The sequence below is a fragment of the Phalacrocorax carbo genome, chromosome 4, assembly GCF_963921805.1.
Source record: "Phalacrocorax carbo chromosome 4, bPhaCar2.1, whole genome shotgun sequence".
Taxonomy (NCBI): Eukaryota; Metazoa; Chordata; class Aves; order Suliformes; family Phalacrocoracidae; genus Phalacrocorax; species Phalacrocorax carbo.
The window spans coordinates 80,689,949-80,708,171 of NC_087516.1; the positions used below are offsets into that span (position 1 = coordinate 80,689,949).

General features: G+C 41.6%; 1 protein-coding gene across 32 annotated transcripts in view; it reads right to left on the reverse strand.

Moving 5' to 3' along the window:
* Nucleotides 1-18,223, reverse strand: part of ANK2 (ankyrin 2) — a 375,969-nt gene that overhangs the window by 73,025 nt on the left and 284,721 nt on the right. For all 32 annotated transcript variants that reach the window (XM_064450621.1, XM_064450596.1, XM_064450601.1 and 29 more), the window contains 3 exons: nucleotides 17,987-18,085; nucleotides 15,742-15,840; nucleotides 10,128-10,200 (listed from right to left, as the gene is read on the reverse strand). In XM_064450621.1, coding sequence (XP_064306691.1) covers nucleotides 10,128-10,200; nucleotides 15,742-15,840; nucleotides 17,987-18,085 — 271 coding nt within the window. The remainder of the gene's footprint in view (nucleotides 1-10,127; nucleotides 10,201-15,741; nucleotides 15,841-17,986; nucleotides 18,086-18,223) is intronic.

The window sequence follows — 18,223 nt, forward strand, 5'->3', positions numbered from 1 at the left end:
GCTGCTGCTATTGTTTTTCCTTTTGCAGAGCGCAAATAACTCCCAATACGACGGGCAGCTTTTCCAGAGCATAACACACAAGGCATCGTGGTCCCACCGCACTCTCAGCAACGACCTGGTTAGTCCATTAATCGGTTTCCGGTGGCCAAATTAATGCCCTGGAACAAGACCCCACAAAAGCATACATTTTGTACAGGTTCACAACACCTGGAGCTCATTCTTTTCTCCTCAGGAGGATAGAAAATAAAAAAATCCACTGAGAGAGATCACTTGAAGCAAGAAGATGGATACAACGGGTGGACTGGCAAGGGCCAGGTTGCAGGGAGAAGGGGTCGCAAAGACAGCAGAAGTTTAGTAGTTTCCAGGCCTGTTACTAGGAAAAAATGAAAAGGAGATATGGACCTGCTAAACAAGGTGCTAAACATTTCTATGAGGTGTTGGGCACCTACAAAAACTATTAAATCAAGCGGCCTCTTCTGCAAAACTGGAGACCCAGCACTTTGCAGGATCGGATCCAAGAGAGGGAAAGGAAGGATGAAAATGGAATGGAGAGGTGAAAAAGAGAGACAGTAAACCTAAGAATCAGAATGGTAAAACTAAATAAACTTTGGGATTTAAATACTATGCTTAATGCAAGGACGACCTGATACAGAAACTCAAAACGGGCAAGTGAAAACTGCATTGATGGTTGTTAGTAACGCTTTACACAAAGTTTTAAATCTTTCTCACAACCAAGCCACCCAAAGGCATATCTATTTTAAGCAGCAAAGAGCAGCAAAGAGATTCTTGGGCCGATGAATCCATATATACCAGACTGCAGAGCTGTGCAAACACACCGGTCCAGAAGCAGTTGAGCTACGGTGATTCAGCGTTGTACCTGAGCAAACAAGCGCTCTCGCAGCAGAGGCCATCAAGCCAGCAGCAGCGCCGTGCAGCTGACCTGAGCAGGCATCCCCCCACAGTTCTGCACCGTGATGTGCAACACATGCGGCATAGCCGGGGAACTTTTCCACCCTGCTGTTTCGTGCTGCAGAGGCACTCCAGAACACCAAACAGCTAGTTTTCACTGACTCAGAAGACCCCGAACCTTTACAACAGTGCTGCCACAGAAACGGAATTAAAACAGCAGCATCGGCATCGTTCAGCAGAGCTTCACGGGGCTCTGACGGAGCCTCACACAACCACAAAGCAGGATGCCCGCAGTTTAGCCCGCGAGGAGCAGTCGATGCTGCACACTCAGTGGTGCTGCAGTTAGGCAGGCGAAAAATGGACAAAGCATGGATGGGAACCTTCCCTACGATCTTTTAAAATGCAGCTGCCTGGAGTTTTCTCTCTTTGCCTAGACTGGGGAGCAGGAGTAAACTCCATCGCCAGTCACTGTCAAAGCCATGCAGAACCGTTTTCCAAGTCTGCATTGAAGTAGGGCCAACCAACTCACAAAAACCCACAACTAATTAACTCCTTGCTCAAGTCAGCAATATTTGTATGATGACTCTCACTGGTCTGCTGCTCTTTTTATTTTGTGTGTTTTCTGTGGACCACATTATTTCTGTATATCGTCACCCCTTAATATCCAAATATAGCAATGCATCTCAATTACTAATTTTTAAGATACCTGTTAGCAGGAAGGAAAGCACCCGGGCAGATCTGACTGGCCACTCAGGAAATATTTGCCTTACTCCAACCCGAGTAATACAGAGAAAACAAAAAGCTAATTTTGATGCTGATGATTTCACGTGTTTGAACCCAGGTTTTGAGCATTAGAAATCATTGAACAGACTACTACGAGAAACCGGCCGCATGCTGAGACCACATATCTGCTCCTTCAGTGACACTTTGGTTTGGAAAAACCTGTGTGTTCAGCCATGGAAACTGGAGACTGATATTGCTGTAATTTACTTTTTAGTTTTCTTAAATTCTACAGAAAGGACTGGTATGTCCTACCTATATAACTGATTAAATGAAGCAACAATCATGAATCACTCTGAGATCAAAAACGTGTTTTAAATGCAAAGTAACATTTACAAGGCAGTAGCTCTGAGGCACCCAGCCACATGCAATCCTCAGCTTAGCAAATCAGCGCTGCCTTGCAGAAGTGTTTCATTAACGTTTCTAAAACAGGCAAGCTTTTTTTTTTTTAAAAAAAAATTTAGCCTCTGACATCAGGGAGCTATGCAAAGCTGTTTTAAAATTTTCACCGCATGCTTCTGGATACGCACCTACAGAGTCAGCTCGGTTAGGGAAGCCTCAGCAAAGGCAGTTCCTACCATTCCTATAGCTCTCCTGCTACGTATGTGAATTGCAAAATACAGTCGCTGTATTTGGGATTGCTCTGGAATTGTTTCTCACAAAACACAGAGAAAATACAGGCAAAAGTTTGTGGTGTGTTTTTTTTTTTTTTTAAAAAAGAGGGCTGTTACAGAAACTGCCAGAAATTGCTTTTAATAGATGTTTTTGAAGCCAGATACAGTTATGTGAGTTTGCCAAAATTATTGTTTTCTCTGCAGCATGCAGATAAGTCTACAGCTCCCCACATAAGTGCTGCTCCTTAAAAGTAACAGATGGAGAAGGGACAGCTATGGGAAGCACAATTTTTTACGGAACATGTAAGTCCTGAAGCATCTTTTAAGGAATATATAACACAGAGTTTCTCTGCCACTTTCCTTGGACACCTCCACTTCCCTGAAGTCAATCCTCTGTTTAATGGCCCCCCCACACTAGAAGTTTCCCTGAGTTACAGTTTGGCTAATGCTTTAAATTTCTTTATATTTAGCCAGTCAGGAAATCAGGGCTTCACACATTGATGTGAATCAGTCACGTCAGCTATTGGTAGCTCAATGCAGCACTTGCGGAAAGACAGAAGGTGGAGGAAATGAAAAGTAAAAAAATCTGTATTTCCACCCTTCAGCATCTGTGGGGAGGGGAAGGCGCCTCGGTTTTATTTTCTCACAAATAATCACGCTGCAAAATGAATTCACAGGTGGCTACTATGGTATTTATAAAGTTGTCCTGTTGGATCTAGGTAACAAAGAGTAAAAGCACTGCCTTTTTAGAAATGGACCAGAACAAACTACCTCTACCTCCCCAAACCACAGAAGCCTTGGAAGGTCGTCGATACTAACCAGCATGCTAAAAAGTCTGAGGTGTGGTGGGGCTCCTGTGGCATGCACAGTCAAACTGGGACTTGAATGAGTTCTCTGCAGAGTTTCAAGAGGAGCAATAAAGCAGATCCCACAAAGAATTCTGGGCAGGAAATGACATTAAAAGAACATAGTGGGGAAAGTGATGGAGAACTCATTTAGCTGTTTGTTCCATCAGAACGCTGCTTTCTTCTCACAGAAAAGGAAAATTCACCTTAAACTGGGTAAATATTGCCTGTGAAATGGGAAATTTCCTCATGGTATGAAACACACTGGGCACTAAGGAAGGAAAGCGTGTCTAGTAAAGATAACTATGGCTCCCAACAAATCTGCTGACCAAGACACTCTATGCATTAAAGTGAAAAGAAGGGGGGGAAAAAAGTCCTTTCGTTCTTCCCAAGGATACAAAGTATTTACTAATTTTGCCTTTGTGAAAATCACAGGGCAAGCACCGCTCTTTTATGTAGCGCTTTGAAAAATGTAACGTTACGTACTGACCCACAGGTTATCTTTCACAGCCATGTTGGTCCAGGGAACAACAGCCCAAGACATTTGCTGCCCACGGAAAGGGTAACGCTCCTCTGACCGGGACAGCTCACTTTGCCTACAAAATATCTGTAAGTACTGTCAGCAGCCATAAAATCTTTAGCTAATTAAGATTAATGTAAATGTAAAAGTAACTGTTTTTTATTAATCATGAGTGGGATTAACAACCAGTAGCTTTAAAGGCAGATTCAGATCAGATGGATAAGACTAGTCAAAAATACATTTCCCTGACAACTATTTACTTCAATGAACAAGGTGTTACAGGTTCCCCCTATAACTTCGATCTCTGAAGAAAATAATTCAGTGCTCTACCTTGCTCATAAAATAACAACTTAGGAAATAACGTGTAAGTAAAATACAGCAGTGTCGCCTGGTCACGCCCCTGCAATATTCCTTCCTTGCACTAACAAATGTCTGTCTGTAGTTTGGGTCATGCCTACACACCTCACTGACATCATTTATTATTGCCAACCTGGGCAATTCTACTTTTTGTCAACAACACTGATGCAAATGAAAACCAGCCGCTTCTTTATAACTTTTGCCAAAATTTTTGCAACCTAACCACAACCTCCTATTTTTCCTTACTAAAATGTTGACAAGAGAGCAATCTTTAGCAACTCTACCCCAACAAATTCCATTCCTTTCCAATGACAATAGCAGATACTACAAAAAAAACCCCACCCTATATTCTCTGTGAAAATATTTAAATGAAAAAATCCAAGTAAGACCTTTTGCGTTGCTACACCTGAATGAAAAAAAAACCAACAAATTTTCATATTTCCCGTTGCTTTTGCACACCTGGCACTTAGGGAAAAAAAATATCTCATTTTGCTTGGGGGGGAGGGGGGGGGAGTAATCTCAACAATACCATGTAAACAAAAGCAACTTTCCAGAGAAGAATCTCCCTTCATCTTGGATGACCTTGTTTCAATTAAACTTGTAATACGTAGCTTTTGATTTACTTCTGTAAATCAACAATCTTTGGCTACATTTTATACTGCTGCTTATAAGAGGCTTAATTTAGAGTGTGAATTAATTCTGAATTTACAGTGTTTTAATGTGCAGCAACAGCAACTTACTTAAGTCTAACCAAGAACAGTTACTGGCCGCAACTTTAACTTCCAGGTTTAATTAAGGAAAGTTATTCCTTAAGACTTCCAGCTAACTAAGCCACTAGGCCAGTGGAATTATGTGCACGTACAACAGCAATGAGTTCTGCCCAGACTTAACCGCTCATTTCTCACATATACGCCGTAGTATGAGTGTTCTGTAAGGCCACGTGCGGAGGCACTCGGGTAATTCACTGTCATATTTTAGCACTGTTTGCTGCTGTTATAGACGCTATTAAGGAAATCAGCAGCTTATTGTTATCCCATCCCACAACTGGGAGACCAAGATAATCGGAGGGACTTCCACAGTCATTTAGGAATCGCCAACAGTGCCAAAAACAAATTCCTGAACCCTAGTGGAGCGTCTGTCTGTAAAGTAGCAACTCCTCCGTCCTTTTTGAGTGTATGGCTGAACCAGGCTTCCTAGGCGGTTTGAAAGTTCTCTCTGTTGATAGCTTCTCTACACTGGAAAAATATGTCTACACTGGAAATAACTGTTTTCAATAACAAAAAAGGATTTTTTTCTTTTTAGTCAGAAATCTGATGTGATCAGGTATGGATTAGCTGTGAACCGCTTTCTGGAATCTGAGATCACATTTTTGGTGTCCTTAAGTGATGCAGTCGTTCATAGATATACCACCTTGTCACTGATGTATGTTCACGAGGGGATAGTGAACCCCGCTTTTACACAGATACTATTACTGTGAATATGTTTGAATGATGTAGTATCACAATTCTGAGTAAGCTTTAACACTAAAAAGGAGGAAAATAAGCAACTCGGTGAGAGGAAAAATGCAACATCCTGACACTAGGTCATTATCCTATGGAGGCGTTAATGCATATTTTATTTTAGACATTATTTAAGGACATGTGATGATGATGCTTCCATTTTTAGAAACACTTCAGCAAATTCAACCTCCTAATCACCTTCTTTTTAAGTTTACATCATTATTTTTTAATTTTTTTTTTAAGAAACACAAGGGTTTTTTTTTAAAAAAGCCAACAACATCCCCTTGTGTCTCAGCCAGGCATAGGGTTGATCCTTCGGCAACTTTTAGACAGGCATCCCTCATGAAAGAGACGCTTTTTCTTCTTTGAATATTGTGATTCCAACTGATTTTTGAGACTCCATTGACTATTTGCACACAATCGTTTGCTCAACACTTGCCTATCGCTTCTCTGCAATTGAAATGGCAGCATTAATTACGGTGCGGTGTGAACTGACCCTTGCGGCAGCCATCTCAGGGGCACGCTGCTTCCGACAACGGTGTCCCACCTTCTGCTTCAGCCTTTCCATTCCCTTCTGCCTACAGAAGTAGTCTGGCCGAAAAATAACTTGTCAGAACAAACAAAGAGATGAATTTTCAGGCAGATCAGTTCTCTGGGTTGGTTCACCACATGGTGAAACGTTTGTGCTGACATAACGGAGGCTGTAGGAAAGTGTGGTTAGAGCTATGACAACTCCTTGCAGCAGCCAGAACTTAGTCTCAGAGAGACAGTGAAACCCGAGCTTTTGAAAATTAGCTGGACTGAAAGCAGAGCAGGAGATGAGGAGGCCCAAAGAGACGCAAAGGAGAGCTCTTCGATGACCTGTTTTACTGGTTGGCCTTGTATCGCAGCGCTACACTGACTGTACCCTCTCAGGTGGGAGTCACAATGATAAACCATTGCCCATTTGTACAGCTTTTCTGCCACAAAAATAACGTGCAGAACGAGTACAGAGAAGCAGCAACATGCTCCTCAACACAATATTAACACAGGGGAGAATCTAAAAAAAGGTTCCTGCCTTTTCTAGACTTTCATGTGTGTCTACACCGACTCAGCCCTAACAGAAACATCTGCTTGTGCTTAACTTCACTAATTCTGTAGAAGTCACTGAAATACATTGCACAAGATGCTTTGCAGTAATTGCCCTTCACTGCTGTAAGGATCCCTCAGGTGCAAATTGCTTCTCTTGTGGCAACAGCTTCAAAGGAACTAAACTTGGCAGCAACACCAACAGCTAAGATAGATACCACGATAAACACGCGGGTTTTTTCGTAAAACTCCATCCGCACAAAGCATTTCTGCTGGCACGGATACGTGTTTCAGAAACCACATCTCTTCACAGCTGAGGCTGTGGGAATCTGTAGCGCAATCCCTATCCTTAAGGAGAAGCGCTTCTTTATCTTTTTTGCAAGTAGCAATGGATGATTATCCTCAAATAGTCTTCACGGTGGACTACAGCAGAGAGAAAGCAGCAGAAACACACACACTTGCATGTATGTGTTTCTGTGGTGCATGAATAAACCGCTTAATAAAGCTGTGCTGATGCATCTCTGGCCCTGATGGTCACAAAGCAGGAAAGACTTATTAATGCCATGGAATATCTGAATCAGGTAGGACCATACCAGGCTTACAGCAGGGGACATAGGATTTTTCTATAACTGTGTTTTTGCTAGCCTATGAAGTTCCCTTTTCCCATTTCTTCCGTGACCCTTGTGCAAAAGCTTATGAATCCAACTTCATCTAGTCTGTTATTGGCATGTGTGTTTCTCTTTCCTTGACAATGCATACCTGCTTCTGTACTTAACTCTGATACTTATAATCTAAAAACCAGTAATCTAATTTAAAAAAAAAAAGGCAATTTTAAATAAAAAATATAACCTGCTTCTGTTCAAAGGAAAAAAAAATTTCAGGTACAGTAAAAGGTAAAGAGTTCTGAATAATAATACAATTGCTAAACATAAAAATGCTGTATGAAAATTAAAGAAGAACTAGTGCGACTCTCAGTCCATTCTAACGTTTTAAATGCTAATAAAATAATGTTTTGAAAACGCCCTAATATTTTAAAGTAGGCCACACAGAGCAGGACCTTGCATACCAAGCCGAGCTATTTGGTAGATTATATGGTCCTTTATCATATACTGCTACGACTGGATGGTGCACTTGGATTTGTTTTAGGAATGCGAGTACTCTATCATCAACGCGACAGCATACATTATGCAATATAACCGCTTCCCGGGCAAAACGCAAAATACTTATCACCGGTGACAAACAAGGTCTACAACGGGACCTGAAATACTTACTTGCTCAAGTACTCTTCTCGTGCCCAACTTTATAATTACATAATTACAGCTGGCAGGTTTACCGTGTCACGCTGATTTATCTCAGAGCATATCGCGCTACTTTAAAGCGGCTGAAAACACAGCACTACAGAAACCTTATTGCTAGCCTCTTACAGAGGCTACCCCATCGCTAAAAGGTTCATCCTCTTTATTAAAAAAGTTCTGCAGTTCCTCCTGCCCCCAGCTCTCTTAAGTTCCCGTGACAAGAACCATCCACATCAAGAATTTTCGCAACTTCCTGAGTGTTTTCTCTGTAGAAACAGATTTTACAAGGACAACGGCGTGGGGCGCTTTAACTGTGACCAGCCTGCCTAGCAACCCGCAGCGGGATCACAGCGCCGCTGTCTGTACGAGTGCTCAGGGCTGAGCCTTGAGCAGCGATGTGCCGCGGTACCTACGCTGTATCTGCCGGCTACGGACAAGCAGCAGGAGTGAGATGGTAACAAAAAGCAGAGAATGTTAATTCGAAGCACTGGAGAGCATTAGTCATGCTGGGTGGCCACAGTATGTTCTGCCAACATAGTCAACGTACAGATAACAACAAATACTGGGTTTTCTAGCTTCCCTTCTTCCTCCCACCTTTCAGGAAACACACGCCCAGCCACACTTCAGAAGTAATAAAAAGGAGCTGTGTTAGGCACCCAGATTAAGCAAATTCACGTTGCTTCAACACAAAAAAACTATACCAGAGTTAAACAAAAAGAGAAAGTTTGTAAGTCTTACTCCACGAACTTCTGCTAACGGCACCTGTGCCACTATATGCTTCACCATCACTGAAGCGATCATCATCAGAGTGTTTAAAGGCTGTGCAACATATAAATTGGTTTGAGAAAAAGGAATACCCTGTATCGATCTTGTAGAAAGACATACTCGGTTTTGTGGATTTAAAGATGGTTAAATGGTCATTCAAACGACTGGGAGAGAATTCAACAAAGTGAACATAAGGCTATTAACAATTTAAAGGCCATTTAGCACAATAATGACACAAGTAGCTGAACGTTGTTCAAACACAGAAAATGTAGCAAAAAGACACCTGAGAGAAATCATTTCACTGATCGTGATGCAGCAGAAAAGAATGTCTTTTGAATCACACTTGTTTGCTTCCGCTTGTGGCTTTGCAAGCATTAAAAAAGTAGCAGTATCCGGCGCCTAAACATCCTATTTTCTCAAGGGTGTAACCCATTTATCAGCATAAATCCCACTTCAAAAAGTAACACAAGCCATTTAGGAACATGAATGCCATTAACTTACAGTGCCATTTAGAACCACAAGTGCATTTCTTTGTAAAAGGAAAAACCCCCAACCCCGTGACCTGTGTTCCTAAATCCCTAGGACTTTTTGAAATTAGGCAACTTACTTAATACAAATTATTTGCCTGAAATAATAATAACCACCGCAAAATGGCATATGTAAGATACTGTAAGATTAATTAACACTGCCAAGGGTGAAGAACTTAGAAAATCCTTGCAAATGTGTGGATATCTATCAGATACCACTGTGATTAAAATTTGTAATAAGTCATTCGTGAACTTTTAGAAGGAGATGTTTTAAAGCTACTTCCTTAATTCTGTGCCGTATAAAACCATGGTACTTCATCAATCCCTCCAGAAGCTCACAGAAGTTTCTTGGGACTTCGCTAAGCGGTACAGCATATGCCTCCTGTCTGCACGTGCACTAGACCCCGAAACCAAACTGCCAAACTTATTAGCATGGCGTCACTTCATGTCATGCCGTACGTATCTGTGATTCGTGTGTGCCAAGGGCTCCCTCAAGGGAACAGCCTCCTCACCTTCCGCCTTACGCAGCTTCTTACGCAAACGTTTCCAATTAGGCACAACACCTAGATATATGTATCTCAGATAGGTGGCATTGATCCAAAAAATTTACTGCTCAAATTCCTCTTTACGGGAGGGTCAAACCCAGCTTTTGGACAGCTCTACATCTAAATTTTAAAATCTGAAGTCGGGAAATGTTCTCATTTGTCGATTCGGTTCAGATAAGCTTTTTCTGAAAAAGACATAGGTGTCCAGGATTTTGGTTTGGGTCAACTTTTGGCATCTTTATTTAAATGATATAACGACTACATCATTAAAGAAAGGCCGTTACATAGAACTTCATTTCAGGCACCGCAAAATGAAGATGTCAGAGTACTTAAGCAGCCACCCTGAGCCTATAATACAGGTTACGTAAGTGATACGGAATAGAAACTTAGCAAAGTTGCTCACCTTCTTCATCTGAAACATCCAGGACCTCAGTCATTGTCTCAGGTACATTTAGCTTGTGCTTCTCCGTTACAGTCTGCAAAGACAGAATCATCAATCCTCAAATTAAACACCCAAAGAAGAAGCAAAGTTTACAGCAGGATATTTTTAACAGCAATGCGATCTGCTGAGACGTTTTAGAACGTGTTTCCCCTTCCCCTAACTTTACTTTTTTCTTTATTCCAGGAGCTCCCATTCTCAGTGCTGTATAAGGTAACATTTATTCTGGCAGAAAAGTACAAAAATAAAAAAATAAATCAAAAACATTGAGCTGGTCAGTGGAATAAAAGAAAAGAAAAGAAAGCTCTCAGCAAACGTATTTATAAATGGTGCATGTAGAACAATGCAGCTCAATGTTTCCAAGATGATTTTAAAATGAATTAGGTAATGTCTACAGAAGAGCTTCAGAAAGTTGTATGTGGCATATGGAAATTATTAAATCGTAAAGCATTTGGAAATGAAGTTATGAATGATGTGAAATTTTTCAAGTAAAAAAAGATGTGAAGGATTTACACAGATCACTTGAAACATTTCTCCTTCCCCCCCCAAGTGACTACACTGCATATTAATGATATCCTTTTCATAAATCATGTACATTCCCCCCAAATCACATACACATCGGGGGGGAAAAAAAGTTATTTGAAGATTCTGATATATTTTATGCACCTAAAAGCTTAAAATATTGTGATACAAGGCAAGTACGGACAGAGGACATCTGGGACGACACTGTTCAACTGTGAGAGCACAGACTAGGAGAACACTAGAGGATTTTTTTTTGGTGTATGATTTTATCTTCATAAATGACTTCTGGGGGAAACAGAATATGGTCAGGGGTGCTGAATCAAGAACGGGGACATCCTTTTAGCATCAAGAAACACACTGGAGAAGGTGAAGAACATAATGAGAGAAACTGTAGGAAGGGCAAGGTGTGAAAAAGTTGCCTGCAGGAAACTCTTTGAGTGTGTTACGATACAGGAGACAAAATACCAAGGACTTAAAAAAGAGCAGCGATCAGAACAGTATCAGTCACAACAGAAGAAATACATATTTCCTTGGCTCCACCCAGATCTGCAGCCAGTCAGCTGAACTGGGGAGCTGTGGAGGGGAGTCAACACACTGCTCTTTAAGGTACGCAGGAGCAGATGTGCCCCTTTGGCATGGAGAGGAAGGTCAGGAGGCCACGCGTCCTGTGAAACTCCCACTGAGGTAGTACCTCACTCCCTATTGTGGATGCTATCTATCAAGCATAAATTTACATTACATGCAGAAATAGTGAAAAGAGCCTAAAACCTGAGGGATAATTAATGTCAGCCAAATCCCGAGTCCCTTATGCAACACGCTTTTGGGAGGATGCCCACTGATATCAAGCAGTGAAGTCAATGGCGGCTTTTGTTGCACAAAACTTACTGGGTATTTCCCGATTCTGTCGTACGCTCCTCTATTTCTAACAAACCGACAGAGCGAGCGTTCTTGATTATTGTAAGACAACGCACTTTTGTAGATACCAGCTACCAACAGTCTAATTACCTCAGAAATCTGTTTTAAAAGTCTGCTTTATGGTTTTGAAATAAATAAATATAACTGTGACAGCGGTTTTCAGTTCACCCTCCTGAGGCAGAGGGAAAGAACAACGCCCTTTACTCCAAACGGCAATCCCAATTAGGCCTCCGAAATTCACTCTTACCCATGATTCAAGACAATTAATTATTTCTGGTGCGGTGTTTTTCAAGACCCATGTTCTGCGTTGAAAATTAGTTTATATTCACTGAACGCCTCCACCAATATTTTTGACTTTCCCCCCCCTGCACTCCCATGGCTTTCCTCAGATCGAAATGTCAGGCCGCAGTGGGGTGACAAAGCCAGCGACGACAGACGCTATCGTTCGGGTGATGTTGACCTCATCTCTTCAGCAACACAGCAGTAAGTTAACGAATACATAGTAAATGAAAGAAAATCACTGATGCCGAGCTAAAGAAATAAACCTAGGTGAAGGGGGCTGTATATTTTTCATGCGAAGTGGCAAGCACTGTACCTGAGTACCAATTTACTGGCATTGTAATTGTAATTGCCACTGCAACTGTAGCTACACAAAGTGTATTACAAATTCTCTATTGCCAGTTCGTACATTACTTACGTAAAATAACTGAAAAGTCAGGGAAAAAAAACAAAGGCAGGAGGAGGCGACCAACTTCTGAAGAAAGGGGAAAGAAGGGGTCTGCCTAGGAGTCGCAAATGCTAGGTTTTGTACATCTGCCGTACGACCAACGTTTATTCAAGAAAGCTTGGTTCCCAGCCTTAGCTTCTGTACAAAACCTGTACATAATATACAGATTTCATGTACAAAATTTGATTAGAGGAACACGAAAGTGCAAGGCTGCTACAAAACTCCACTCCACAAGCTATGGGTACAGAGGCACATTGTATCCTGTCTATTACCTTAGATCTGCAGGCCCTAGTAACTAAGGTTTATTTATCATTATATCAATTTATTAATAAATTAGGTTTTTACAGGCCCCTGAATAACAACGAGCTGGTCTCTGACAGAGGCTCTCAGACATTATTATTGATTTACAGGGAAGTAATTATTTACTTCCTGATTTTCCCTTCAGTCAGAGAAAAATATAACTTTAATAATTGAAATAAAGTTTGGAAAACAGCATCGAGAGAGAGTGTGTGTGTGCATGCGCGCGTGCTTCAGAGAACAAAAAATCTGTAATGCCATCTCTGGAACACTGAACTCGGCAAGAATCATTAATTCTACATCAATTCCGAACAGAAGTTGTGAATGAATGTTTTTAAATGAGCTTTCAATACAATACTGGAATTTTTAAAATTGATAGGCGCATTAGAAATGTCAAATATTCGCAAAATTTAAAATCCATCTCTAGCCCCAGGAATGGCCCACTTTGAAAACTGTCCAGTGTATGTTTCTCAAACTTCCTACTGTTTAGTCCCACTGAGAATTCAATTATGTACTTTATTGTAGGCTTCTGTATTTGAGACTTTCATCGTAAGGCCAGATTTTCACCTGGCGGCATAGAATAATTCAGATGTATAATTCAGGTATATAAACCTATACATACATTCAGCGATTACTTACTCCGCAGCAGTGTGCTGTAAACAACCTCAGAGCTCCTCATGTATTCATTTGTCCATGGGAAGACTAGGCCTGCTTGAATAAAGACCCCAAAACTTGATTGCATAGCAAACCTTTCAAAGTCTGTCTTATTCTTTATTTTTATTACCTGCTTGTTTATTACCTATTCACCTCTAGTCTGTGAGTAAAAACAAGCACACTTCATTCTCTCTATTGCTTTATGTTCATGTGGCTCCACTAATAACAACACCAATGCAAGCAAGAGGAAAAATTGTTCAAGGTCAGACCAAAGCCTTTGGCACTGGAGATCTTTTCCCCATCTCAAACACCAGTGACTTGAATATCAATAAAGCATCGGCCTAACTTCCTCCATGCATCATTCGGCTACAACCTTAGAGAATGAAGTAGCTATGGCGACAGCACCTTTTTTTCAGTGCTAAATGCTGTGTTCTGGTTTGGCAACACCAACCTCACCATCTGGAGAACTTTATTGCAGGAGTGCCTGTGATTTATCCCTCCTTTTTAGGACTTGCATAATTTAGAATTATGTTTAATCAACGTGACCCACCATGAACACCACCACCAGAGGTTTCTATTCAATATATCCCTAAGGGACAAGATTCAGGCAAATTCATAGCTGAAAAGTCTGCTGAGTTTATTAAGGGTTCCCACCTGACTTTTAAAAGCAGTGCTCTGTGCACAGACACAGCTCAAGATTTCAGATTTCTCTTATATGCAAGCATTAGAGGTCAACTATGCAAGTAAGGCTCAGTATTTGATTTGGTCCTAAACCCCAAGCATCTGGTATCTGGTAGGAAAATCCATTACCCTCAAAGTTTTAAGAAACGTTTACCCAAAGTAAATAACTCACAGGTGTCTTTTCAGAGTGTAATCCCTATTATTACAAAGCATCTAATACTTCCATATGACAAGGCACGAGGCTCCACAGTGCAACACAATGCATGATGGAAAGGAAGTTACAACTTACATCAGGCATAAATGGAAAAAAGCGTGCCAGGACACAGCTCAGAGAACAGCAAGGGTGTCATTTGAGGCTAGAAAATATACTTTTGAAATAAGCTGAAGTTTCTTGAAAAATTCTACCTAGGTTTTCTTTTTCTAAATCTCTGAAACAATACATGTGTCTACGCACGTGTGTCTGTGATGCGCTATATGATTAAATACGAACACAAAATACGTAATGACAAAACCATACAGTCTTTATTAGCCGACTTCTGGAATTATGCTGGAAATCCTTGTCCAAACCTGACTCAGTCTGATCTTTGCAGGTCATTAATAAATTATGCCTCGCTCTATTTGTAACCTTATGCCATGTTGCTTTTATTCCACCTTCCTCGGTTATTATCAGTGGGACTTGCCATCAGCATGCGGCAAAAATCAAAATTATTTTCCCATTTCTTTACAAGAGACGTCAGATTTCTTCCCTTCCTCTACCCCTCTCCCTGACTGAGTAGTGGCATCTTTTAAGTAATCTGTGGATTTTTATGCCTCTGAGCTCCTAAAGGACATCTAGATCTGATAGGTTTTCTAGACTGCTATTCTCTCTTGCATTTAAAAAAAAAGGCATGACCCTAAAATGGTGTTTCAAGATAAAATGCAGTAATTGAAATTTAAATTATTTTCTTAAATGATGCACTACTGGTAACGTTCTCCCTTCCTACCTGCTAAAACATTTGCAGATGGGAGGTAAAAGTCCAAGAAGAGAAAACCTTCCCCTCCCAAAGTGTCAGAATACATCCGTTTTTCCTGGCTTAAAGGAACAGTACCAGCCTGCTGCTGCTCAGCACATCCACAAACCCTGAAGTCAAAATACAGACTACCAAGAGTGTGGAGGACTGAGCACATCAGGAAGGATTCTTTTGTATTTTGCAAAAAGAAAAGGATCTACTTGAACTGCAAGTGACTCGAGTAAAAAGACGATTTATGTGATTTAGAGCTACCTAGTGAGCATCGTTAAGCTTAGCACCACTCCCTGGCCGGTACAATCCAAACGCCAAGAAGCTTGCTGTGGCATGCTGCAACGGTTGTGCCTCAGTAGGTGTCAAAAGTGTGGAAATGTAAGGACAGACCGAAAAGGAGAGGTGAGAAGAGAAACGGAGAAACAGGACAGGATCTAAACAACAACGCACAAACTTCGGGGAAGTTTGGGTGTGCAGCTCAGGCTCCTACCTAGAAAAAAAGTTTTACTCTGCTTTTGAATAGTTGGTTTCCATCCGTATGCCCATAGATTTTGTTACCCAGCTCAGTGAAGCCTGTTGTGTTGCGCACACTTCCACATGCTTAGACGATATACTGAAAGCACTGTAGCACTTTTGCAAAAATCCAACAGAAGGGGGGGGGGGGGGGGCTAACAGCAGAAAATAAAAAAAAGGAAAGAGGTACATGGAGAGTCTGAGGGAAGACGAGAAAGACAACATTCTGAATAAAGAAGAGAGACATTTTAATGCATCTGCAACTCACAGTTGTGGTGGTAGTAATCTCCTCCGTTACAACCTTCAGCGTATCGACCACTGAGATATATCCCAGACGCCTCGCAATAGCTAAGGCAGTGTTACCATTCTGAAGAGAAAAGAGAGAAGGGGGGAGAGAGAGAGAGAGCGCAATGAGAGGGAGGATTGTGATGTGAACCAATGAGATCACTCTCAACACTGCATGAGCCAGCATTTCCATCCAAAACAAGACACAGCCTAGGAAAATCACTGTTTTTTTACTGTTACATCTGACTCTGTCTTTGTAACTTCTTTAAGACTATAGCCCTGATTTCCATGGTAACACAACACACTTACAACTGCCTGCTATTCTAAATAAAAAAGCCCTGTATGGTTTAACCCTTCAGTGCTCAAATTTCACGAGACTGAACGTGTCTTGTCTGCAGAAGTTCATGTTTTATTTTGCATAAATGGCTCTGCACCAGAAATACTTTCTAAAAAAAGTATTCTAAAACATTACAGTTTCGCTTCCAGTTGAAACCATTAAATCTTTATCAGGTACAATTCCCTCTTTGGGGAACACAAGATTACACCTGTATTGTCCCCATACACTTCTATTTCTCCTTACAACAAGCACGTATGGCCAATAAAAGTACACAAAAGCTAACGACTTAACACACACAAAAACAACCTATGTAAGGCTGGGGGGTGGGGAACTAATTCCCATTTAATTAAATTTATTTGCCGTTTAAATGCCCATGATATATAGATGTGCCATTCACCAGACAGACATTGAAGTGATAGTTTAGTAAGTGTTTAGGTCTATTTATCTCCATTTCACACCCTGGATCATCGACAGTCTACAGTCCCCACATCACTCAGCTTGGGGAGGGGAGGAAGGGATGTGTTCCATGATTCTTTGTAAAAAGCTCTACACAGATTTGTTGTACGTTATTTTGCACTGAACCAAAGGACAACATGCTGGCCTACGGGGGGAATCATGGAAAGCCACTGCACCGCGCTCTGCTCTGAAATAATTTCTCTTGTGACGCCACTGCACAGTGTGCAGGGTATCAGCCCAAGGGCTTCTGTCTACTTCAGTGTTGGCTTTACTCATCTATAATTTAGGTTCTTCTATATTAGTCTAGCTCAGCAACCCTGAAGCAACACAGTGTTTGTGGCTTAGCAGCACAATATGAATAGATTAGCATCTCTGCAGCACAAATAATTTGACTGCTACTGTCACTTGCGACTGCTCATATCCCACGCTCCCATATCCCCCTGCCAGACGTCTCAGGTCGAAATTTTCTCTTATCTCAAGCTAGATGTTGCTATGTGTGGACAAGAACAGACCTAGTACCTGAGAAAGCATGCAGAGTGTGCAGTAAAGACACGTCCTTGAGACCCTGCTTGGATTTGGGTTAGATTTGGGCACGAGAGCCCCGACACGAGGACTGAAAGCAAGAGACCTTCGGTTGAATATGCCCAGTAGTACCTACAGCCCCAGAAGCTGGCTACAATGGTCTCTCGCTTGATGATCTGGTGCATAAACTGCTATTTTGGATAACTTCACAGAAGATTGCTCAACGTGATCGTTCCCGGGCCAAACAGGGCGCCAGCGCTGATTTAAGCACGCGCAGTATATGTACATGGAAACCTGACCCACTCTGGGGAATGACAGGATTTTTGGACGTTCTGGCTGCATTTTAAAGATTACCCAATTAGAGGTGACTAATAACAACATCAACATGAAATAGGACAGTTGCATTCCTGGCTGACTGCAGAGAAGGAGCTGTGCCAGAGGTTATTGACGGTCTTTGAGGAGCCATTAACATCAGCGAACTCAGTAAGAACCTGAAACAGATCCAGCGGATAGAGGCACAGAAATTTGGGTCTAAATCTTCAAAAAAAGCCCAGGTTCATTATTTCCCTGTAATTTTAATGGAAAAATCCTTATCGAGATGCCAATTTACAGATGGAAGCGTTGAGGCAGAGGGCAAGCGAACAAGCACAGCACAGCTAGCTGTGGCCAGCCTGACCCTGCAGCTCAGAGGCCAGCTTCCCCAGCTCACGTTTAGCTTAGGGCACAATGAGTGAGATCTGATCTGAACTACCTTAAGAGGATAGGGAAAAGACGAGGAAGTTACATTTACACATCTGACAACCAGCTGTATGAGGAGTACTTTCACCAAAAGAAAGGCTTGCTCTCAAGCCCTAAGAAAGGAAAGAAAACAGCTCTGCAGGGAAACAATTTCCCACTGACACTTCAGACTTACAGTGGTGGTGGCGTTGGGCTTGGCCCCATGCTGGAGAAGAACGTTAATGATGTGAGTGTGGCCTTGTTGAGCAGCTTGGTGAAGAGGGGTGTACCCATTCTGTTGTCCGCGGTGGTTATGATAAAAACAAACAAAGAACAACAACCACCAGTAAGTAATTAGATTAGACACTTTGCTCTGCTTCCTTCTGCTCCTTTTGAGACATTTCAAAAATAAATTATGCCATCAATTGACCCA